Source organism: Tiliqua scincoides, chromosome 1 (assembly GCF_035046505.1).
Source record: "Tiliqua scincoides isolate rTilSci1 chromosome 1, rTilSci1.hap2, whole genome shotgun sequence".
Taxonomy (NCBI): Eukaryota; Metazoa; Chordata; class Lepidosauria; order Squamata; family Scincidae; genus Tiliqua; species Tiliqua scincoides.
In genome coordinates this window covers 49,803,245-49,829,120 of record NC_089821.1, presented here as the reverse complement: position 1 = coordinate 49,829,120, position 25,876 = coordinate 49,803,245, and the positions used below count along the sequence as shown (strand labels likewise).

At 46.2% G+C, this 25,876-nt stretch overlaps 2 protein-coding genes across 2 annotated transcripts in view; one reads left to right on the top strand and one right to left on the bottom strand.

Moving 5' to 3' along the window:
* Positions 1 to 8,911: 8,911 nt before the first annotated feature.
* On the bottom strand, positions 8,912 to 9,514 carry LOC136643909 (bcl-2-binding component 3, isoforms 3/4-like). Its single transcript, XM_066619333.1, has one exon. The coding sequence runs from the start codon at positions 9,512 to 9,514 to the stop codon at positions 8,912 to 8,914; it is 603 nt and encodes a 200-aa protein (XP_066475430.1).
* A 119-nt stretch (positions 9,515 to 9,633) lies between these two features.
* Positions 9,634 to 25,876, top strand: part of TUB (TUB bipartite transcription factor) — a 78,799-nt gene continuing 62,556 nt past the window's right edge. Inside the window, exon 1 of the mRNA XM_066635258.1 lies at positions 9,634 to 9,711. Coding sequence (XP_066491355.1) covers positions 9,674 to 9,711 — 38 coding nt within the window. The 5' untranslated portion in view covers positions 9,634 to 9,673. The remainder of the gene's footprint in view (positions 9,712 to 25,876) is intronic.

The window sequence follows — 25,876 nt, the reverse complement described above, 5'->3', positions numbered from 1 at the left end:
GATTGTCACTCCCGAATTGGCCTTTTCAGCCACACTAGACGCTGTTCCAGAACCACCTTTCAGAGCGCGATACCAGAGTCTTTCAAGACTGAAGGTTGCCAACAACAACTGCACACAATGAAGACCAAGGCTAATGAGTAATTACTCCTATTTCCATAAGTAGTGATGGGGCTATGCTTTGTCACATAATTCAAGACAGTAATTAATGGATATAGACAAGCAGATGCCACACAGAAATTACGGTGCACTGTCTGATGGCAATTCAACCTTATGACTTGGGATATTTCTCGTGTTCCAGAATACTTTCTACTTTACTCTGAACGTTATTGTTTAATGAATTCAACCAGCAAAGCACATTATATGTCAAAGAGCTGCTTTTGGCTCATGAGCCATGGTTTGACCATGCTCATAGGCACAAGATATTTTGCAGGGGCAGGGTTCTATATGGGCCAATCTTCTGTCTTCAATGCCCAGCCTCATTTCATGATTCTTACTCATTTGCTCCACTCATGAACACTTTGCAGTGTCAATACAGAAGGGGAGGGTGCTATCTGCACAAACAGGAAGAATGTGCAAAGTTCTATTTCCCTTTGGGGAACTTAATATTAGTGCTTTCTCCACCAGTGCTAAACTAGGAATGCTGGAAGCTCCTATACAGCTATAGGAGCCTTGGGTAATGAAGGTTCAGCTGTACTGGTAAAACATTTTATATAAATAGGCTCACCAGACTGACTTACCAGACAGCCCAATCCTAACTGGGTTTTATGACAGCAGAACAGTGGTTCCACTGCTGTAAATGGCCATATGGCAATACGTGCAGTGTGCCATGAGTGACCATTCTGGAGCCTCCGCCACAAACAGTAGTAGTGTCAGAGCCCCTGTGTCACAGCTCTCTGTGTGTGGAACCACAGGTAACCCAGTACAAGGGAAGGCTGGTGAGAATAACAGAGCAGGGAAGAAAGGAGAATGTGGGAGGGGAGGGGCAAGCTGGAGGTGGGAGGAAGGGGTGGATCCAGGCAGCACCAGGATCCTATTTTCATTGCTCTCCCCTAGTCTCCTTGGTTCTGCACCAGCAAAATGATTAGAAGAGATCCCCTGGGGCAGTGGATGCATGTCCCAATGTAAGGGAATGAAATGTCCCTGACCTCAAGGAGGCGTCTGGGACTGTCCCCTCTCCCCCAGCATGCTCTGTTGGTGCAGCTGCATTGGTGGGAGGGTTTTAGTTAGGATTGGACTGAGAGTTATTCATTCAGCTCCTGTGCTTAAATTTCAACTCTGGTGAGATTTAATGAAAAATACATCTTAAATTGTGATAAGCAGTAGGAAAGGTAGGATAATATAGTTTAATGATGGCAAGACCCAGTGTATATGTCATATGCACTCTGGATAATTATAGTTTTGCTCATGATCTCATTCTGCTAAAATGTAGACGTGAAATGGAAAGGGGGAAAATAATTAATGCACATGAGATGGGAATTTTAATTAGGTAACTTAGATAGCCCCAATTAGCACAGGACAGGTATGGAAAATGTTCAGAGTCACAGTGATTAGAGAGAGTATAATTGTGTACAAAGGCATTCATGGAAAAGGCAAAATAACAAAGAAAAGGAAAAAAGAGAGACAAAAAAGAAAAAGGATTGTAAGAAGGAAAATGTAATAAGAATATCAACCAGACACAAAAAATTTATGCTTTAATAATATTATTATTATGTATTATGCTTTAATAATAACACTTTGATTTCAAGTGTTAACAGATATTTATGGTTGGTCAGAGACATTGCATTCACCCTTCATAATACTGCATTATAGGGCTAGGCTATTTAATTTTTGATTGAAAGCAAATCTGTATCAGTTCTTTTTCTTAAATCCTATTCAGATTTTTCTGATGACAGAGACCATTTTCCATAACTTTTCTGAAGCAGGACTGTAAGGAAGAACCACTTTTGCTCTGTGGTGCAGGCAGTAATGTTGAAAGTAGGTCTTCATACTTGAAAAGAAAGTTCAACTTTGCCAAATGTAGATGCTTGTTGCAATTAAAAATCCTTGAGAAAGAGCTGCCAAGCCAGACTGTGGAGTAGAATTGGGAGAAAAAGAGCAAAAAAAAGCAAAAAATATGTGCTGATGTCCATCATCATCATCCTACCTTGCCAGCCTGCCAGATCCACAACATGATATAACAATATAAAAATGAAACAATACGAACATATAAAACAATATCATAAAACCAGTATCATAGAATCAGCAGCAGTGACCCATGGAGGACATAAGGGGATGCAATTATTAAGGAATAACAAGGCTTTTCCCCTTCTGCTGAAACACTAGTAATGAGTGCACTAAATGAGCTTCTTCCCTTAGAGGGATTTGGGTACTGTTGGGTACCCTTGGGTACTGTTGAGAAGGCCCTATCTCATGTGGAGCCATCCACTGCACATCAGATGGGTGTGTGTATACAGAGCCAAGCCTCAGAAGATTATCCAAGGGCTTGTGATCTCAGCTAAGGACACTTTCTAGCAGTGCAACAGCCGAGCCACTGTTTTGCTCTGCTGGGCCACTGAAACAAATTACAAGAGTTGCGATGCGGGTAGCAGTGGCTTCAGAAGGCTCCTCAGGAGCTGGTAAGTTTGTGGCAGGGGAGGGGGAGATTTGGGGGTGTTCCAGGGTGGGAGAGAGGGAAGGGGAGGATCTCAGTGGCAAATGTGCACACCAGATCCTATCCTATATTTTGGTTGTCCCACTGCCTTCCTCTCCCCTAACCTAAACCCAGTGGTGTCGCTAGGGGGGTGTAGGGGTTGCAGGCTGCACCGGCTGATGCAGACAGAGGGATAACACCAGTACTGGTCAAAATTTTTAAAATCTTAGTATTTTCAAATAATACCATCCTGTTATATACCAATCCATGTGTAATTTCATGCAGAATGTAGTGAAGCAAACCTCATTAAAATATCTCTATTCTATCAAACATTATAGCCAAAAACTCAACAGGGTGGGGAAATGGTACACTACCATATCCACCATCAGGAGCATTGCCCCATCCACTGCATGGGAGGAGGTCCTCCCACACCAGGTGACACAAACCCTAGTGACACCACTGCTTACACCAGCTATATTGCTGGCATGGGTCCAGGGCAGACCCATAAGGCATGGTTTTGAGGAGACCCACATTCAGAGTTAAGTAATGATATATTTACTTACCTCTGGCAGGCCTCCTGATCAACCCCCTACTGTTGGATGCAGCATGTATTCCACCAGTGTGGCTGCATCAGCACCAATGGTGGTGGTGGTGGTTAGGATTAGGCAGTTGGTGAGCAAGAAACTCTTGTGAGAAAAGGTGAGCTTCAGGTGTCCTGGCCCTACCTAGATCATTTGGGACTTCTAGGGACAAAACAAACACTTTGAACTGAGCCCAGAAACCAAGTGAACTTAATGAAGGTGACAAAAAAAATCAAAATATGCTGCATGCAGTTGGCCCCTGTTGACAATCTTGCTGCCCTTTCTGAAATGGTGATAATTTTCGAACACTTATAATGAAAGTATGTGTGATGTAAACATGTATTTATTTTGAAGATTTATACCCTGCTTTTTGATCCAATGATCCTCAGAACAATTTACAGCAGGTTACCACAATACAACCGCATAGTAGTAGTAGTATTAGTAGTAACCACACACAAGCACTGCAGCAGCCAGTCCTCTAGTCAATGGCAGAGGCCAGAGTGTGCTCCCTTCAGTTTTGCAGCTTCAGGCAGCAGAGATTTCCAGCAGAGCTGGGTGGGGAGTGGGGGGAAGCATGCTCTCTGCAGTGGCTCCTTCTCTGCTTGCTGGATAGTGCTCAGTTTGTTTGCCCCTTGTTGTGATTTCTTCCTAAGGATGGCAGAGGGTGCAAAATCCTGGCAACCCTTAACCCTCCCCTTGATACTTTTCCAAGACAGACCCATAGAGCTCATTGCAATCTGAATGCTAGCAAGACATGGCCAGTGGCCAGATCTCATGTAGTTCAAGAAAGGGCTCAACTTGCATATGAGCCCATGCTGATAAAAAGCACCCCTGGACTTGCCCCCATCTGAGTTCCCAGGGACAGTGTTGGATCCTGGAAAACCCCCAAGCTCTGAGCCTGAATGTTCAGGAGCAGTGGAAGCCCATCCAGAACAGATGAAACACCTATCCCCTGATCCATTAATCCCCTAATAATCTGAACTGTCATGTTCAGATTGAATTTCTATTTATTTGCCCTCGTCCAATCTAGGAAAAGCTGTGAGGAAGGGTAGGAATAGAAAATGGTAAAGTTAAAAGAAAATTTTTTCTTGTTTTTTGAGTAGGTGCAGAATCAAAACAGCCTATGAGAGAAAGCAAGCACCCCTCTTCCCTCTCTCTCACCATCTTCCAACTCTTTGTTCTGTGAATACGTTTGATACCTCTTCTTCATAAACAATGTGCTGCCAGCCTTTTCTCTGAAACAGAAAAAAATCTCTCATCCTGCATAGGACTTTTATTTTTGTACTTAAAACAGTCTCCCGCTACTAAAACAATGCAAACAGTGCTTCCAATTCAAACAGCTCAAAGGTTCAGTGAGACCTTTTTAATGTTTGCATATGCATTCATCAAGTGGATGGTTGTACTTCCCATTCCTTTGATATCATCAAAAATCCTGAGAGCTTCAGACTTGACAAGTAATTCTTGGAAACAGGCAAGGTGAAAACACTTAGGGCAACAGAGGAGTTTATACTCACCATCTCATGACAATTGGCTTTCACCGATTGGTCTAGGAAGCAGACAGGCTTTATTTAAAAAAAAAAAACTGACTAAGGTTTTGGGACAGCTTGACAAAAATGCTACTACAGCCTTTGGATGTGTCCACTCCTTGCCTCCCATTTCATTTCATTCCAATCCCACCACACGCTAGCCAATCCATCTGGTGTTCCCCATATATCTTCCCAGAGATCAGGCTTGTGTTTCTTTTATTCTTGACAACGCTGACTTTGTGCAACTGTGCACCTCCACATGTCCCCCCCCACCCCATATTTGATGTGACATGCAAAGAAATGGTAACACTGACTGATTGCTTTTTGGAACAGCAGAGCACCTCTGTCTTCACACTGTCAGGCAGCCAGTGAGAAAGGAAGGTGGTGGAATGCATTTTCATCTTCATCAGCTGTAATTTGAGCTACAAATTAGAGGCTCTCAAACTGTTTTGGGGTACAGGTAGGGTGACCAGATACAATGGAGGACAGAGTGCCTATACCTTTAACCATTGTATAGAAGAGGGAATTTTGGCAGGAACAGCTTTTCAAACCTTTCCATTTTGGCACCTGCCAAAATTCCCTCTTCTATACAATGGTTAAAGGTATAGGCACTCTGTCCTCCATTGTATCTGGTCACCCTGGGTACAGGTAGGTTACTGACTGGGAGCACCATTTAAAATGTCAGAGTGAAAAAGGACTGTAGGGCTATTATTTCCTAGGGGCTTTAATTCTGACTTCTTTTGATTGATAGAATTGTCTGAGCAGAAGCTAGACAGCTGGATTAATAATGTAATAACGTGAAGGCAAGAGGTGACAGAATCCTTTATGAAAAGAAGCACTGTCAGTACATAGAGCAATTTTCATGTTTCATCAGCTAGTTGCAGGCTGTTGACCTCCTGGGTTTGCTAGACTGCATGTGGGCATCAGACCAAAAAAGGAAACAAATTCTGTAGGAGTATCTCTCTAAGCCACATACTGTACTTGGTAGTAGTGGCATCACTAGGATTCGTGTTACCCGGTGTAGGAGGCCTGTGCGTCACCCCATGCAGTGGGCAAGGCAACGCCCCAGGTGGTGAGTGTGGTGATGTACCATCACCCTGCCCCCACTGGTTTTTCGGCTGTACCTTTTGTTAGAACACAAATATTTCAATGTGGTTTGATTCATTGCATTCTGCATGAAATTACACATTGATTGATATATAACTTGATGGTATTATTCCTCCAAACTCTGATTTTGAAAACTTGTAGAGTCTCTCTCTCACTCTCACTCTCACACACACACCGTGTCAACTTACTAACAGTGCAGCAGTTCTCAAACTTTTAGCACTGGGACCCACTTTTTAGAATGACAATCTGTCCAGGACCCATTGGAAGTGATGTCATGACTAAAAGTGACATCATCAAGCAAATTAAAATAATTATAAATAATTAAATTAAAATAAAAGAAATAAATAAGAGGGAGCCAGTCCTGTTCCACCAAGTGAATCTACTCTGAAGTAAGTCCCATAGTGGTCAATGGGGCTTACTCTCAGGAAAGTGTGGGTAGAACTGCAGCCTGTGAGCCCAAGCCTATGTAGGTCTACTCTGAAGTAAGTCCCATAGTGGTCAATGGAGCTTGCTCTGTAACCTGCTTGCAATAACAACCCCCAAAAAGAATCAGTGAGATCTTCAGCCCTCCCCAATGCCCAGTGTAAAGTTCTTCTATTTTAGGCATATCAAGATAAAGACCCAACTGGTTTTGCAAGTGCAAAATAGAAAACATGCTCCTTACCAGTTCAAGCCTCTTTTTTGTCCTTTTTGGGGGGGGGGGGAGGCTGCCTTCTGGAGCATTTGTTGCACTCCAGCTCCATCGGATAGGGACCTGTCTGGTGTCCTCACATTCCCCTTTGCCTGGCCTGACCACCAGCTAAGGCATGTCTGCCTACTCATGAGTAAACTTGACCATGAGGCTGCTTTGCTTTCCATAGGGCTCCACAGACTCGCAGCTTGGAAGGAGGGACCTCCTTCTCAGGTGTTTTTTGGGGCTGTATTCATTGGATCAGGGCCATTCTGACGTTGTTGGAGTCCTCTCTGCCTGCCCTTTCCAACGGACTAAGGCAAGTTTGCCTACTCACAAGTAAACACGGCCACGTGGCTTCGTTTCAGGCTCAATAGTCTGCAGCTGGGAGAGGTGGAACCTCCTTCTTGGGTGTTTTTTGGGGGCCGCATTCATTGGATCGGGACCATTTAGGTTTCATTGGATTCCTCTCAGCCTGCTCTTTCTGATGGACTATGGCAAGTACACCTATCTGCGAGTAAACACGCAATACGGCTCACTTTCACTTTCCATAGAGATCCATGCATTTTTTCTTTCCAGTTTTTTGGCCATAACTTTTGAACAAAAGGAGCTATTTCAATTGTTTTTTGCATTGCATTCCGCTGGACATTCCACATCCAACAGGGTATGATGCGGTAGCTCCTAAAGCTGCAATGTTAGCATGTCACCCCCCCCACACCCCCTGCACATCACCCGGTGCAGCCCGCACTCCCTTAGCGACACCACTGCTTGGTAGAAAAGACTGGTTTAAAGCAGAGATGAAGGGTCAAAGTGAGCCTTGTGGAGGAGCTTCCAAAACCAAGGTGTGGCCAATGAAAGGATTTAGTCCCAAGGCCCTGACAGTCTTTCCTTAGCTGACAAAGGATTCTGGAGCAGGACTTCCCCAGATGATCTCATCAGATGTGCAGATTCAAGTAGGGTAAGATGACATTTCAGGTACACTGGACCAAAGTTCTTTAGGGTCCAATCCTAGCCAATTTTCCAGTGCTGATGCAGTTGTGCCAAAGGTGCTTATTTAGTATCCTGTGGTGGAGAGGCTATTACAGAGGCCTCTTCAAGGTAAGGGAATGTTCCCCAGCGTCAGGACTCTGTTGTGGTTGCATAGGTGCTGGAAAGTTGGATAGGACTGGGCCTCCAGGGTTTTAAAAGGTCAAAACCAGCAATTAAGCAGCAGTTCCTGAAAATGAAGGAATCAACTGGGGGGACACAGCAAGACTTGAGGAACCAAGTTGATTCTTTAATTTGGAGAAGAAGTACTTCTTAGAGTGCAATTCTATGCAAGTGTTTATCCAGAAATAAATGTCATGGGTTGAATGGGGTTTCCTCCCAATTTAGGACTCACAGGTGCAGCCTCATGGCCCAATCTTATCCAATTTTCCAGTGAGGGTGAAGCTGTGCCAATGAGACATGTGCTGCATCTTGTGGCGGGGAGGCAGTCACAGAGGTCTCCTCAAAGGAAAGGGAACATTTCTTCCCTTATCTCAGGGCTGCATTGCGGCTATACTGGTGCTGGAAAGTTGGGTGGGATTGGGCCCTCAGTCTGTGGAAGCAAAACCTTGCAAACCTTTGAAGACTGAAGGCCCAGTCCTATCCAATTTTCCAGCCCCGGTGCAACCACAATGCAGCCCCATGGTAAGGGAACAGATGTTCTCATACCTTAAGGAGGCCTCTGTGACTGCCGTGCCACTACACGATGCAGTGCATGCTCCATTAGCACAGTTGGAAAATTGGATAGGATTGGGCCCCAACAGCTATCCACACTTTCCTGGGAGTAAGCCCCATTGATTATAACAGGGCTTACTGCTGATTAGACATGGATTTCGATAGGGCTGTAATTCATTTACTGTGGCCGCAGCTTTTGCAGTAGGCAAAGGCTCAGGGCACTGAAGGCCCAACCCTGTTCACCTTTCCAGCAGTTACCCCTGCTAACTGGTTAAGAGGCACTTTTTCAAGTGGGTGCTCCTCTTTTACTTAGCAGGGGGAGAGTAACTGGCCCACCTCCCCCCCAGCAGTGTCTTTTCTAGTGGCTGTCTGCTGGTGTTGCATCTTTTTAGATTGTGAGCCCTTTTGGGACAGGGAGCCATTAGATATTTGATTTTCTCTGTAAACCACTTTTTGTTGAAAAGCGGTATATAAATACTGTTGTTGTTGTTGCAGCGGTGCCAGTGGGACGGGCACTGCATCCAGCAGTCACAGAGGCCCCCTCAAGCTAGTGGGATGCTTGCTCCCTGACCTCCGCGCTGCGCTGCTGCTGAGAAGCGGCTGGGACGGGCCCTGAGCCCGAGAAGGTGCCACATGCTCGTGCTGCCGCCACGCCCCTCCGTTTCCCACGCGCCTGTGCCAGCTCCCCTCCAGCCGCTCAAGGCGGCGAAGGAGCCCCTTCCGCGCCCGCAACAGCCCCGGGAAGTAGGCGAGGCGGAGGCCACGTGGCTGGCCCGGGGGCCAAGCGCGCGTCGTGCCTGAGCCTGCCTGCGGTTCGAGCCTTGCTGGTCCCTCCGGTTCCCGGCGCCCGACTCGCCCCTTGCAGCCCCGGGGGGGAGCCTGCCTGCGCCGGGCCAGGCCGGGGCGGCTGCAGCGCCCCCGCTGTTGCACTGGGCGCGCGAGGGGCTCCCGGGCCGGCTGGGCTGGGCTGGACTGCGGCGATTGGCCGGCCAAGCGGTCGGCGCGGCGGGGGGAGGCTGTGGCAGTGCGGGCTGCGCTGCAGTGCCCGTGCCTCGCCGCTACTGGGACGGCGGCGCCCCTTGTGCCGAGCGCGAGCCGGGCGGGCGCCGCTGACCCTGATTGGCTGAGGCGCGGGGTAAGAAGAACCGCGCAGGGAAGGGTCTGGGGCAGCGCCGCGTCTCCTGCCTCCTCCTCGCGCCTCCCTCCCGGGGCAGTGGCGGGGCGCCTGCTGCTGTTGCTGCTGCGTGACCCTCCCGGGGAAGATGTTCTCAGGAGCGCTGCTCGGGTAACCCCTCCCCATGTTCTTGCCGCCTCCACCTCCGTTGCTTCCCAGGCCGGATAGAGGATGCTGCCCTGGCCGGAGGGGGGCTGTGACCAGGGGATCGGCGGCCGCTACGTGTCCTCCCGTTCCGGCCACCGGGGCTCCCGCCGCCGCCGCCGCTAGCTCCTTGGGCGAGCGATGACTTCAAAGCACCAGGCGGACTGGATCCCTTACAGGTATGCCCCGGGCGGGCTGCTCCTGGGTTGTGGCCCCCCCCCCCAGTCTCCACTGCTGCCAAAGGCTGCCTGACAGCCCAATTCCAAGTAGGTCTACTCAAAAGTAAATCCCATACTGTTCAATGGGGCTTGCTTCCAGGAAAGTGTGCATAGGGTTGTAGCCCAAGGCTGCAATCCTATCCACACTTTCCTGGGAGCAAGCCCCGTTGACTGTAATGGGGCTTACTTCTGCGTAGACATGCATAGGATTGGGCTCTCAGGCTACAATCCTATCCACACTTTTCTGGGACTATAATGGGGTTTATTTCTGAGTAGACAGGCATAGGCTTGGACTCTGAGTGTGGCTGGAGACGGGCTGCTTGCCTGCAAAGTTTCTGGGGGACGCACACACAGACACACACACAGTGCGCTCCTCTTATTTTTTAAGCATGCGATGAATGCATGCTCAGTTTTGGGAAGGGGGGAGGAGACATCCGGCGGAGCGGAGCGGTTACTAGAACGAGAAGGCTGGTTGTAGCAGAAGAGGTTCCATGAATGAACGCGGGAGGGGGGAGTTGCCTTCCTGCCCTTGCCTGCCTGTGATCTGCTGGGCTATGAAACAGAAGAGCGATAGAACCGGGATCTGTGCAACGGTTCTGGAGGCATCTGTGCACCCCTGTCCTTGCTTTGAGCCATGCCAGGGAAACACTTCGTTTTCAGGGCTGAAATATGGAGTCTGCTGGATCGCTGCCACTGTTTCATCACTCCAGGGAAATGTTTTAGAATGTTTCACCCAGGGATGCGTGGTGGGTGGGCAGGTTGAGGCAGAGCCTCCCCACTGGAGTCCTTCGAAAAGTGCCGCCACTGTATGCATGTTCTGCGCATGGGTTGTGGGTGCTTGGGTGCCTCACACTTTTTGGCAGCACTTTTTGAAGGACTCCAGTGGGGAGGCTCTGCCTCACCTACCTGCCCACCCACCACACATCCCTGGTTTCAGCAGCTTAGAGCTTAGAGTGTGTGTCCTTCATATCCTTTCTGCTTACCAGTTTCTCTCCCACTATTAATATTAGTGAATATATCCTGGGTCATGGTGGTGGCTAAGATGGATCCATTATCTGTTGACATTTGTGTTTACGGCACATGGACGGATTTGTGATCCTACTTCATTTTGAGATTGGCATTTTTATTGTCATACATTCCCTTCTGTCACCACAACATTTTTTGACAGCTGCAAGAGCAGCATTTTGTTTGTTTTTAAACTCAGTAAGCTTTCCTTTGGTACATGTGGAGCATTGAGAATTATCAGAAGGGAAGCTTTTTGGGGGGGGGCAGTCTAGAGGTGAATGTAAGAGCCTCGATTTCTTTTGTTTCAGGGTGCCAGATTTTGTCCCGCTCCTGAAGCTTCATTCTGTTCTGTGGTATTGTCTTAGGGACTCTTCACATTAGAGACTAATTTCAACACTTATATCATTTCTGTGCACTCATATCACATCATCACAATTGCATGAAACCTGTGTGCAAGTGCTGAATGCACATGTGTCTTGTTTTGCTGTGGGCACACTAAGCAAGTGGCTGCTGCAAATTGTGGCTTCTCAGTGTGCATGCATGTGTTGATCAGACCCGGGTGTGTTTTATCCCATGCAGTGCACTGCATACAAGTTTCATGTAACTGTTTACCTGGAAGTGACTTCTGTATAGACATGATTCTTGTCCTAAGTATCCCAAAGAAGACATTGTAGAGCAGAACCAAACTCAAGGTGCCCAGCAAGATCTGGCACCTGCAATTCATCGGAAACTGCAGAGATCAAAGATCTTGAATTAACCTTCTATGTAAGAAATCCTGTCATGTATGAAACAGTCCTTACCTGATGAAAAAGTCAGAGATCATAGTCTTATTAAAAAATATATAGTTGAAGAAGGAAATAAAAAAGAACTGCTCAAAGATAAGCAGCTGGAGTTTTCCACGCTTAGTTTTATTTCTAATTGGATATTTTGTAATCTAGGCCTTGATAAGTAAATAGCTTTGGGGAAGAACACAGTATCTTACATAAGGCTTCTCAAATCTTTCCCCTTCTCACTCCCTTGCCCTACTCTCCCCACCGGTTCCTACAGAATAGCTACACCGTGGACCATGCAGCAGCTTGGCAGTCATGTTAGTTGCTCTCCCAGATCCTCCTGCTGCTGTTCTCGCTACCATGGAGAAGAGCAGGGATCGCCATGGCAGCGCCGGCAGCTGTTGTCTGTCATTGGCTCTTTGGTTGCCATAAGCTACCGAAGCCTCTGCCACTTCTCTTTCTGGGGAAGCAGGTGCGTCAAAAGTGTGAGGGGCAGCACTTGTCATTCTGGGTTCGATCCTCTGGTTCATCTCTGACTGCTGATGAAGGACAGAAAGTAAAGTGGCATAAGATAGGTTGTGTTGTAGAGCTAGTTCTAAGGTTCCTTAGTTGAGAACAATGGTAAGGGGGAGTAAGTTCTTCTTGTTTGTGTAAGGAATCCAACAGTTACTTGGAGTTGATAAAGTTTAGGAGTGCAGTTTTGACAGAAACAGAATTATGACAACAGACCTAAAACCCTCTCAGACTGTTTTTATAGTTGCTTTGATGTCTGGCTTTAATGTATTGTATTTGATTTACTCTTAAATGAGAGTTCTCTACTGAGTGAGACTGAACACTTCAGACATACAGAGTTTGTTGCTACCAGTTTTGTCTGTGAATAAAATCTCTATTAGACAGAATTTAGCAGAAGGGGGCACTTGTCTGAACTACTTGATTCTAGAGGATTGAGCCTTCGTTTATAAAACAGAGGTACTGTATGTTGTTTAAAAAGGTCATTTTGTAGCTGCATAACTACTTGAGCAATTTATTTTTGTTTTTAGGAGATGTAATGGTAAGTGGAGTTGTAGGGGCTTGGATCCTTTGCATTGCTCTGTGTGCCCTGATAATTTCTTGACTGGACTACTGTAATGTTCTCTGTGTGGGGTTGCCCATGAATACAGTGGGAAACTTCAGTTGGTTCAGAATGCGACAGACTGGTGATTCATGTTGGCTCCCAGAGGCAAATGCCACTAATGCTGCAGGGGCTCTGTTGGTTACTGATTTATTTTTGAGTGAATGTCAAGGTGCTGATTTTTGCTGTTAAAGCTCTGTGTGTTGTCCGGGTCCCGGGACCCTCAAGGCATGCCTGCTCACATTCATATCTCCTCAATCACTGTGAGGCAGTCACTGAATCTTTGCCACTTTCAAAGGTTAGATTGTCCTCAACAGTTAGTAGAGCAATTGCTGTCCATTGAATTTATGGAATTCATTGCCTCTTGATATTTTCCAGATTTGAGAACTTGGCTCACTTATGGCACAATCCTATTCAGATATTGCACTGATGGTGTGCAATTGCTAGCGCAATGTTTGTCATATCCTAAGCCCATCCTGGCAATGCCATGCTGATGGCGCACCAATGCCGGTGTAACAAGGACCAAAAGCCAATTTTCACCTGGTAAAGCAACTCTGGTGTAACCCTTCCCAGTAACACCCTCAGTGTCATGGAAACATCAATATAGCCCATTATGCAATGAGCATCATCATGATGTCAGCACATCGTTGGCATGTCATTGGTGCATCTTCATAGTAATGTCACCACATCACTGTGGGATGCCTGTGTGTCATCAGTGTGATGTTCAAGGAACCCATCATTGCATCCAGTCAGCCCCAACTCTTGCGGGCACAGAAGCACTCCCAGAGTGAACTAAGCAGGATATGGGAGCAGGGGGCGGGGTCAATGTGTGGCCAATACTGGGGACACATACTCCTCCCAGTCATTCGGAATGAACAGCACAGCCACAGGCACCACCCCCAATCATGGGGAGATGCTCCGAAGACATAACACACATATACACACTTGCACATAAGAGTACACAAGAATTCCACCACACCCCACCTCCTACAGGAGTTACAGTGTCATCAGCAGCAAAGAGGCAAAAGGAAAGAATTACTAGGAACCCCTGCACTCGGGGTTCAAGTCCCCTCATTCCACTCACCCGAGGAATATCTTTCTGAGCAGAGCAAGGGTAGAAAGATAATTCCCCTTGGAAAAGGGCAGCCATGTGAAAAAGCACACAAGCCCCTTTTTGAGATGGGTTCATATCCTCGTGGGGGCATCTGCCAACTGGAAAGAACCCTTTTGTTAGGGGGGGGATGAGTCACAAGGGGAGCTTCAGTGGCACCTAGGCAGAGCAAGGTGCTTGTACCTCACTGCACAAAGACACACCCAGGTTAGGAGCCAGGCAAGGTGGGTTTGAGTCCAGCCAGGGAGCTTTCCCTAACCAGCAAGGTGCTCACCTGTCACATGACTGGCCAGAAACATCCCTTGCAGGGACAAAAGAAAAGGAGGAGGCAGGTACAGAATCTATACCAGCTACTCCGCAGAGCTGCTGTCTAACCAACCAACCACAGCAAGAGACAGGCAACCAGTGCCTCATCTGGCACTTAACTCCTTGTATTGCCCCTAAAGGTCACACTTGGCTTGGATGCTGTAGCATGTAGACCTATCAGAGGGAGCACTGTATGGGCCAGTCACTGGGCTGGGGTCTAACACAAAGTGCCTACTGCAGCAGTCCACCCGGTTTGCCATAGCCACATAAGCTGATGCTCTTTCCTTCATTGCTGGCGCTTGCTAGTGTGACTGTTGGTATGCTGCCATCCTGTCCCTCTACCCACTGTCCACTATATACCATGACAGCAGAGAAACAGCTAGAGTGGGAAGAAGGGATCCCTATTGACTGACTAAGAGATAAGATGTGTGATCAAGACAAACATTTTATTAAACAGTATCATAGTAGCTTGGGACAGTACCTTTCCTCCTCTTGGGGTGCTGTAGTGGAATTCTTCAGAGGACCACTGTTCAACCCCCTGTGGCAATGGTGCACACCTGAAAAATGAAAGGGATTCTGATGGGTGTTTGGCTAGCAGTAGCAGTGGTTGGAATCTCCGGCATTCACCAAAAAGAAGCAGACACTCCTAGCTCTTAGCTGTTGTAAAAGGAAAGGATGGATAATCCTTTGATATCTGCTATCTCTTGATAGCAGAGACACATGCTGAAGGATCACAATGGGGGAGGTAGAGACATAAGCGTGTGATACAGCATCAGTACATTATAGCATGGGATTTCCTCCCTGCTTTAGTTTACCTGTGTGGGGTGCATTGTCCTTCCTCTGTTGGGGGGTGGTGAGGGTGGGGTTCCTATTGGTTGTTTTGTGTGTGGAGCAAAATACCTGCAACAAGAATCTTGAGACGATATTCTGCCATATATGTTATGAAAGGCATGAGGTTGTTTGTGCAAAGTGCTCCCTTTGTTTGCCAAGTGCCCCTTCACCATGGTTTTCATCAACAAAGTTCCCATTTGAGGGACTGGAGAAGTATAGCCCCCATGCCATGCATCTTCTCTTAGTAACGAGCTTTAATAATGAGGTTGGTGTGGTGTAGTTGGCTGTGAAGTGAGGTCTGTATCCCAAGTTCCGTGGTAAGAAAGTGTGCAGGGTAGGGGGGTGGCAGGAAGTGCAATTTTCTGCCGTTTTCCCCTTCCCCATTTTTCCTTATGTCATTCCTTTTTGTAGTGGTGTAGCTGAAAAGAGTGCTGTCCTCTTACCTGGACTGCCCGCTTACTTGTACCCCTCCAAATGCAACTGGAGCTTTGCTCTGGACGTCTCTGGAGGGTGTTCATGTGACCTTCCCAAGCCTCAGAAGGCCTTCTAAAAGCCTTAAAACATCACTTAAGGAGGTCTTGGAACACCCTCTGTGTGCTGCTTCAAGTGATGCTGGCCAAAGTGGGTGGCTTAGCTTTGAGAACCTCAGCTGATTGCAAGGGAGGCAGGACCCCAGTGGCTGTGGCGGGTGGGTCACCGCATCCGTGTGAAACCCCTTCTGCTATGCAATTGCCTTTCTGTCATTTGCATAGCTTTTTTCTGGCATCATGGCTGTGTGTGTTGTCTGAAGGCTGGTTAGGACATGGAATGTGTCAACTCTTCCTCATCCCTCCTATGTTCCTCCCATGATGCACTCCAACCTTCTTTCTGTTTTGGCCTTTCTGCTGGCACAATTGCACTGACATCCAAACTATGCCAACATTGCGTTTTTCCAGCATTGAGCTGGCTATCATGGCGTGTCCAGCTGCGGGTGGGCTTCTGCACTGGTGGGACTTCCATCGCATTGGCGTATATGGAGATATACTGGCTTTAGAGGACAGGATTGGTCCTTTAGACAAGCTATTAAGACTTTTCTTTTAAGTAGCTTTGAACCTTGAAGTGTGATGGAGTTGGATTTGTTTTATTTTTCCTGCTGTTAAAAAATAATCCTGCTAACTTATTGTGCGTTTTTTCCTTGAAAGTGTTAATTGGTTTTGTCTTTTTTAACATTGTTCTCCACTTTGAGAACTCTAGAGGCTAGTTTTTGTGCATTAATATTTTTTCTGTGCTCTACCGGATCCTGTGTGGAAAATAACTTGTTGGGCCAGTCTTATCCTTTCTGCCCCCATTGTCACAGTGGTGCCAAATGGTGACTGCTGCATCCAGTGGGGGGGGGGCAGTTGCAGAGGTCTCCTCTAGGTAAGGGAACAATTGTTTCCTTACCCGGGGTATGCCTCCTTGATGCTGACATGTCTGCTCTGACCTGCAACAGCTACTTTGCCATCCCATGTCTGCATTGACCTGTGTCACAGGATTGGACCCGAGAAGGGGTTTATGGTATTGATGGCATTGTCACCACCGATTCCGCTACCCTCCTGGGTTTGAGCATCCTATTCCCAAAGTAAGTACTCAGCAACTGAGCAATAAGCCTACATAAAGCAAGAAAACAGAAACCCAGCCTCTTACCACAGAAACATGGCATTTAACAGCACGTCAGAGTGCCTCTTGCTTGCTCTTTCTTGCTGTATGTGCTGTATTTTCATACTTTTAATCTGAGGTTTCCAGAAGCTTAGACATGAACATAAGCTCACTGCAAAGGTCTACATTTCCTAGAGTTTGCACATTAGCTTTTTGACAGAGCAGCAAGCAGGCTTTGAGTGAAGTGTCACAGTCGCAGTGCTGATTCTGCAGAATTTTTGCTAAAAGAGTCCTGAAGTGATAATTCTGTCTTTGGTGTCTTAATGTCTCAGTAGGTGCCGTTCTTTGGATTATTCATACATGGATGGAAAAATTATTTGCACAGTATAATGCTAAAAATGATGCATATATAAGTGGGGGGGGGGGGGGGTCAGAGCAGAACTGTAAAGCAGCCATGCTCTGAATGTGTGGGCTGAGCCTAGGGAACCTGCTATCATTGCCTCTCTAAATTCTCAGCAAGCCCCATATAATCTGATTACCAACATTCGGCGCACTTCACAGCAGCAGATGGCAGTGCATAAAGCACCATAAATATGCAATACGGGAACCTTTTAGGGGGAGAGAGTGGATGGATGACATCTTCAAGTCTTGATTGACTTAATCCAGAGTAGCTTTATTAATTTCACAGAGACATTATCACAGGAGCATTCATAGGGGAAGCGCAGCACAAACAGAGACACTTAACACAATGGCACCTGTTGATTACATTGTTAGTACATTTCAAGTAAAAATGAACCTTCCCTGCTTGCTCCTATAATTTAGCATGGTAGCTGCACTCCTCCAGAGTTAAATGTTGTCCAGATCTGAGCTCCCCAAGCTTTAGAAATTGAAAGTGGAGCGATCGCGCCCTACTTCCGGCTTTCGATCACAAACCGGAGGTGGGGTGCAATTGCTCCACTTTAGTTTTCTTAAGGTTGGGGAGCCCTGCAGAGAGTTGCACAGGGCTCCCCGCACTCCTGGGAGGCTGCTACAAGGACTGGTAAGTGCATGCCAGCGCCTGCGTCTCCCTTAGCAACATGATCCTGGGGATCGCGTTGCTGCCTTCCTCCCACCCCTGCTGCCTTCTCTGCTCCCCCCATGCACTTATAGCGGTTCTTGAGTTCCCTGGGAGTTTGAGAATTGCTGGTGTATAGGAATACAGCCTATCTCCCTGGATAAACAGTTGGCTAAGAAAGAGCCTCCAGCCTCTATGAGAGCACACTTCACAAAAGCAGCTTCATTCTCCACCATGAACCTGAGGGGTGTTCTGCTCCAGGAGCTCTGCAGAGCAACAGTGTGGTCAGCACATTAGCAAACTCTACTAGTAGTGTTCCTAATGGGTACACAGTGCTACGTTTTGCAGTCACCTCAATGTGCCATGTAAGCTGCCCCTTCCCCTTGCTGTCAGAGCCATTCTGGGCAGTGAGAGGAAAGCGGAAGAGATGCCTCTGCATTGCTTTCACCACATGGAATGGCTCCAAAGGTGAGCAGGAGGGGATACTTACACGGTGCATTGACACCCACAAAACTTAGCACTGTCTCCCCCCTCTGGGAACGCTACTGAGCACTACATTCTGTGCACAAGGTTGAGAGCTGATGCCTTGTTTTGGTGCACTGTTCTGCAGAACAGTATGTGTGATTGCACAGAAACTATGAGCAAGGACATATTGCTTGCCCATAACTGTAATTCACCTGTGCAGAGACACGACAAACTCAACTGTCCTCAATCCCGGTCTGATTGTAACAGCTTGATCTGTCTTCAGATCTACAATTTGAAATAAGACGTCAGCTCCTCAAAAGAACTGAGGGATTTTGTGTTTTTCATGGAATTTTAAAGCTGTAGTTGGGGATTGGAACCTTAAAGCAGGAACTTTCCAAATGACATCAGTAAAACAATAGCAGATGACTAAAACCTGCATTTGCTTAAGGCAGCATGTTGAAGGAGTGGGTATTAGGAACATTTGAATGAATCCTTAGTTGCTATTTTTGTGTGCTGTACCAGGACTGATGACAAAAAGGCCCAGTTGATTGAATTCAGTGAGGGGTAAAGATTTGCTTGAGCTTGCAGAAAAAAAATCAAAGGCACATTTCCCAAGTCAGTGTTGGAGCCAGAAGCATGGATATAATTGTGCAATACGCTAATAGTGAGGTTGAGAGTAGCAATAGGCTCAGGATAGCCATTAGGTAGTGAAAAAATTACTTACTACTGAAATGGCCTAGATTTAAATAGTAATAAATAATACTGATAATAATACCAGTATTGATATACTGCCTTTCTTACAATTTGACTTTAATCCAAGGCGGTTTGTGTAGGCAGGCTTTCTAAATCTCCCAATTAAGGATTTTTATAATTATAAGTTCTAATCTTTCATAGAACATCTTCATTCCAGGTAGAATCCTTCACAGTCCGCTGTCGTTCTGCCTCATTTGCCTCCATGCTTTATCTGATGGCCACTCTTTCACTCTCAAGGAAAGCCAGGGTCATCCTCCACTCCTCTCATGACCAGGATGACTCATCCTGTCAGCAGCAGCAGCTCTTCTTTGTTTCCAGCAGTCTCGAACTGCATTCCCAGATGTTCTGTGGGCACTGTAGGCAGCTCTACCACTAAGCCAGACCTCCAACCTATCTACAGGAGGGTAACTCCTGCCCAAATACAAGAATGACTTCTGGGCCTCATTTTCCTTAGTTTGTTTTTGGGATGTACTTGTCCATCAGTGTGCCTTAACTTCCATCCCACGTAAACAGCAGACATGTGATACAGTCTCACATATTATGTTTCTTTTTGACTCCATGCATCCACTCTTTACTCTTTCAAAACTAAGACCTTCTCCTCAGACTGGGGACAACTCTGAAGCTGAGATCAGTAGTATGTGGTCACTGGAGCTAGGCAGTTTGACTCTGTCAGCCCGCTTCTCCGGGGGCTGCATTGGCTGCCCATTTGTTTCCGGGCCTAATTCGAGGTGCTGGTTTTGACCTTTAAAGCCCTATACTGCTCTGGGCCAGGGTATCTCAGAGATTGCCTACTTCCGTACAATCCGGCTCGTCCTCTTAGGTCATCAGAGAAGGCCTTTTTACAAGTGCCGCCGCCTAAGGAGGTACGTGGGGCGGCAGCAAGAAATAGGGCCTTCTCAGTAGTGGCACCAATGTTATGGAACTCCCTTCCCCTTGATTTTTGAATGGCTCCCTTTCTTGAGACTTTTCAGCGAGAACTGAAGACCTTTTTGTTTAAACAAGCCTTCTGTCTCCATGGCCTTTTTTTAACATCTTTTCTATATCTTTTAGTATTTTTACAGGCCTGATTCCTCTATGATTTGCTGCGTTTTGCTCTTTTTATCTGACTTTTTATCTGACTGCTGTTTTTATGGGTATCTGTTAATGTGTTTTAATATGTTTTTATTTGCAGTTAAATTATGTTTTTAATCTGTTTTTAATATGTTGTAAGCCGCCCTGGGTCCCTTCGGGGAGAAGGGCGGGATATAAATAAAGTTTATTATTATTTATTATTAGTAGTATGTTAGTTTTTAAGGAGGAACATGCTTTTAAATTCTAAATGCTTAATTCTGTCAGCCAACAAACATCTTTGCAAAGCTGTTGTTTGCAAAGCTTTTCGTAAACTGCAGAATGCAATCTTGTGCCTATTTACCTTTAGCAAAGTAATTATTCAAGCATTATCAGAACATCAGACTTGCTGTGCACTGTTTGTAAATTCTAAGGATTGAACTAATTTATGAGCTACCCTCATTGTCCAGGCCAGTCTATATGGTATCATATTTGCATGCCTTTTTTTTTTTGCTTGATTTTGTATATGACCTTGTGATACAGACACTTGCTCCAATTCTCCAGTTCCTTTCACATCTTCTGTCTATCAATTTTGTATGTCACTTGTTCACATATAGCTATATCGCCACAAACACATGCCATTCTCTTTAACCCAAATGGAAGTATATAGGGAAAGCAGAGGAGACATTCTCCAGCTAGATTGCCAGTGCTCCCATAGTGTCCTTGGTGTCCCTCAAGCTGCAGAGGAAAATGAAGAGATAGAAGGGTGAAAGATAATTTGTAAGTGAGCATTACATGTGAGTCTGTAGAACAGGTTTTCTATTTACATGGCAGGATAGTTCATGGTTTATTTTTTCTTTTTTTTCCCCCCATGCACGGACCAATTTATAAGCACCTTACCTCTAATTTTAAACCAAAAGCTTTTTGATCTTTGAATATTATCCTAGCTGGTCCAGTTTCAGGATTTTAAACCCAGCCAGATCTTCTGCCCTGCCTAACTTCTTTTTCTATTCTTCGATCTTAATGCCTCCATATTTTTTTCCAGCTTTTTTCAAACTTTTTAGGATTGAACAGTGACTAAATTGGTTTCTAACCACCTGCCAATCTTTTTCATGTAGTGCTGTACAAAACAGCAATTCCAGCTGCAAACTGTTAGCACGACAGATGATGTGGTACAGTGGCCAAAAGAAGGAAATGTGTGGGCAAGCAGAGATGGTTCTTAATTGTATCTATGCAGAATGCCAGCTTACTTCTACAACTGCACATATAGCTAACCTCAAAGAGATTTGTACTTTTTAATCCAGGATTATCTTAAGCAACAGAGCCTTGTTTCTCACCTTCTGGAGGTAATGTTTTGGGAGTAATGTTTCTGTTGTCATTTGGAAGGATGATCATGTTGGAAAATTTCATGCAACAGAAAGGTGATTTAGCTCTCCTTCTGTGTTATTTATAGCTGTTGGCTGCAGATAGGGGAGCCACATACCACATGATTTATTTACCAATTTATCAACTGAAATTGCAGGGATTCATTCATTCATTTCTTAGGCACTTATTAAATGCTTTTTAAAAAAATCAGAGTTGTTGGTTATTGAGGATTTTTATTTGTTTTACTTAACAGATGAGGCTTGTCATGATGCTGGGATTTGGTCAGTCATTAAAGTCACCTGAACATAAACCATAAATATGCCAGGTGGTTCAGCCATCTTATTTTCTGTGGCAGAGCTCAGGGATACTTTTGACAGAAGGTCAGGTATCATGGGTAATATCTCTGTTGTGAGAGAGACTAGGATTTGTGTGTCTTTTGAGGTGACAAAGAGGCTGTCAGGCACAACTCACTGATTACTTACTAAATAACAAGAGGAGTCCCACAACAAAATGGTGCATCACCCCATCCATGAATTATTCATATCCAGGTGTTAAAAACTCAAGCAGTCTTCCCTTCAACTTCTGTTTCCCGTGCCCCAGTTTCCACTTCAATGTTCTGGGGTTCTCAACTTCTGGGCCACTGAGGATGCTCAGTCTGCAGCAGGATTTTTTTTTTTTTTGGGGGGGGGGGTAGTGTTTCCCTTGAAGTAAGCCCCACTGGATTCCATGAAGCTTACTTAGAGAGAACCTACCCTGATGCACAGGTTGCAGCATTCACTGTGTTTCCAGTCTTCCTGATGCTCTCTCTCTTTTCACCCAGTCGGCTTTTCTAGTGTACCTCGAATGCATTGTCCTTCTTCTGCTTATCCCTGCCTTGTTTCTAGCAGGAAATGCATTTTCTAAGCGCTGTGAAACTTTTCTAGGAAACTGGACTCTCTCTCTCTCCCTAACCTTTAAAGACTTTGGGACTAAGAACATTTTGTTTCTGTTACGCAGCAGCAGCATCTGTAAACCTCTGGTGTTCAGTAAGTATGTAGAACCCTCCATTTTCTTTTCAAGTGGTCCCATTCAGCTACAGTCTGATTGGTTTGTATGCAAGAGGTGAATTTGTTATCATTAGGAGAAATACAGCCACAGATACTTCCTCCCTGTCATGCAGTTCTTCATGTGAGTATAATAATCTTCATTTTCCTGTTTCATCAGTGTGCACACAGTCTTTTGACTCTTATGATTCTGGATTATAATTTGCTGGTCAAACGGAGGGATATTTATTCAAAACATCTCATCTAGCAGGGATACAATTGCTACAAATCCTCTTGTGCTGGCAGAGCACAGTATTAAGTCAGAAGAGAAAAAAATGACACTAGCATTGAAATTGCCTTTTGCTGATGGGAAGCTGCAACTGATGTAACCTTTCCTTAGAAGAAGTCCACCAGCAAAAGAGGAGACGTGGGTCTTTGCCCTCTTCTCACGCTGAATTCCCCACCATAATGACAGCCTGAGGTAAGTGCTTGTCCTTCCTCCCTTGTGTGGGCCTGATGTATTCTCTCGCAAAGGCAGGTTGTTTGAGGCTATATGCTGGCTATATTTGGAAAGTGGAGATCGGGGCCCCTGTATGAGGGAACCCCTGGATGTTGTAGTTGCAAGACTTGGTTACCATCTCCTGGTGCTCAATCTGTGTGAGGTTGACAGTGAAGGAAGACTGCATCCTTAGTGGCATAGCTATGCCGGCCCCTGGGGGGGTTTTCCACTGCCTCCCCAGGGGTGATAAGCACTCACATTAGGCACACTGCAAACGCTGCATAATCTGCCCTATTGGCCACTCTTGTATCCATACAGCTGTAAATGGAGCCGTTTCTGGGGTTGCGCATATGCGAAGGAGGGGCGTGACAGTGCAGGTGCGGGGTGACACAATGACGTGGGGGGGCATCATGCATCACTGTGCCCCATACACCTACCTCCCAGCTATGCTACCGCTCATCCTGACTGCCTTTTGCTGCCTGCTACCTAAAGTGGATGGAGGGTGGGTTGCAACTTCACATAATTCATGTATGAAACAAGATAGTAAAATAGTCAATAAAATGGAGAGCCTGGATTGTTGTTTCAGGTACCAACAGCTGTAGCATGTACTTTCTATTACCTGTAGTTTCTCTCTTATCTTACATGCATTTTTCTATAAAATACCCAAATGCTAACAGGCTGCAATCCTAACCTCACTTTCCTGGAAGTAAATCCCATTAAGCACAACAGGACTTACTTCTGAGTAGACTTGGTTAGGATTGTGCCCTTATTTAGCAAGAACAAAAGCACAAACACATCATCACAAAAGCAAATGCAAGTAATAGCAACAGCATGTCATAGTTGGTTAAAATACAATTTAGGAAATACAGCTACCAATCAGAGTTCAAACATCTGCTGTAAGAAATAGGTTTCAGCTATCCACTAGAAACCAAGCAAAGATGGAGTCAGGCAGATTTCCCTTTGGAGGGCATTCTGTAAGTCAGGCAACACATTACAGGTGACTATATATAATTGTAAGTAAGTACAAAGAATAAAATGGGAATTATGAGTGGGCTGACCCCTGTGAGCACTGATTGGTATGATCTGAAACAAATCAAATGAAGGAACCTGGCTGTGTTCCTTCAGGAGTACTTCACGCTTTTGACTGCTTTCACTACTTTGCTGGTCAATACTCAACTACATGGTTCTTCCATAGCTGCTCTACAGTGAGTCATGTCAGAAGCATAACAATAGAAGAACACCCTGCTGGATTATGCTTTTCAGTCATCAACAGTATTCAGCAGCTTGAATGTGCTTTGCTCTTTCTTGGCTTCAGGCACTGAGTCCATGAGAAGCTGTAAGACTCTGCCGTGCCTGTTGCCCTCATTAAGGCTGCTTTGCATACTATGATGGGAGCGATCTGGAGGCTTGGGGAATAAGGAAAATGTTTTACTTTACCCCTCTGTAAGTACCCTGACCAACTGTGGGTCTCCTTGGATCTTTTTAGCTGGAGCAATTGCAAGGAGAAAAAGACAGCTGGCTCTGGAGAGTATAGCATTCCATTCAGAGAGTATAGCATTCACCACACTGGGTGCCACCCCCTCCTGCCTCCACCACACCCCCAGAATTCTCCCCATTCAGCCCCGATCTGCCATGCCCTGTTATATACTCTCTGCCTGTTACTGCGGTTGGTGAGCCTTCTCCTCCCTACCTCCATGCACAAGGCCTCTACGGCATCTGTACCAGCAGTCCAGAAGGCTATGCGTGTTTCGGGATCAGTGTTTGTGATGCCATAAAGTGCATTCCACTACCAGAATGCCAGGTAGAGTTGTAGCAGTGTTGCGTAGGATTAGGCAGTAAGCCTCCCAACAAATAGTTATCAGGCTTTTCATCTACCAAAGAGAAATGGTAAAGCATAACATTATTTTAGAAATTGTGGATATGTTATGGGTTCATCTAGGCTGCGCCTGCAGCTAGGTACCTTTCTTAACCAGCCCTAGTTACTCTGTTTTATATGGTGGAGTACTGCAGCTTGTTTAGCGTAAAGCAGTAGTTCTCAAACTGGTGGGTCATGACCCACCAGTTTGTGTGAAGCTTCCCCCATCCCTTTAAGGGGAAGGGGGAGGCAGCGATGCAATCCCCAGGATCACATCACTAAGGGAAGTGAGCAGGGTGCTTTTACTTACTGTGGATTTAGGCAAGCAGCAGGAGGTGCGGGGAGCCCCACGCAGCCCTCTGCCGAGCTGTTGAGAAACAGCACATGCAAACCACCTCCTGGTTGCAATGCAAAACCGGATGTGGTTTACGCATGCTGTTTCTCCACATTCCAAGCCTCGGGGAGCCCTGCAGCAGGCTGCGTGCGACTCCTTGTGCCTCCTGCTGCTTGCCCAAGCCCACAGGAAGTGAAAGCACTCTCCTTGCCCCCCTTAGTGACATGATCCTGTCATGTCACTGTCCTTGCCCCTCCCCCACAAACTTATTTAGGGAGTAAATTTCCCTAAAAGTTTGAGAACCACTGGTGTAATGGTTAATCCAGCTTCCAGCTCTACAGTTTAGAGATTGACAGACCAGTCCTATTCTTTCCAATGCCCAGGGCTGCAGCGGTGCCAAAATGACTACTGCTGGAACCCACAGGGTTGGGAACTAATGCTGGGACTACTTGGAGTACAGGAGCTTATTATTCCTTACCCCGTGTAATCCCTAGGCAGCCTCAGTCAGTCTTCTTGGATCAGGTAGAGGTTTGAGGAGACCCGAGACAGGAAGGGGGTTAGGATATGGTGGCAGGACCTGCTGCCATCTCCGCCCCCTCCTGCTCCACTCCCTCTCCCTGCCATGCCTTCTCCCTGCCCTCCCCCACCCTAGAACACTTCCCTCCATGCTCCAACTTACCTGTCCACTGCCCAGCACTTGCCCAGAGCTCCGGACGGCGGTCGTTGCTCCTCTGCCCAGTACTGGCTCATTCATTCATCTATAAAACATTAAAAGTTGGAAAGTCATGCTTGAAAGCAACTGTTTGCTGTTACATTCTTTCACTTTGCACACTTAAATTCAACTTGTTCATCTTAACTGGACTGGGAGTCAAAATAGCCTATTTGGCATAAACTGTGTAATGATATCATGTCATTATTATGCCGTGTGAGCTGTGATAGGAACCTTATTCATGCAGACATGCAGGACTGTGCAACCATGTG

Bases quoted from the DNA above. Each gene is read 5' to 3' on its own strand.
- LOC136643909 (XM_066619333.1), bottom strand. From the start codon at position 9,514: ATGGGGAGGGGTTACCCGAGCAGCGCTCCTGAGAACATCTTCCCCGGG.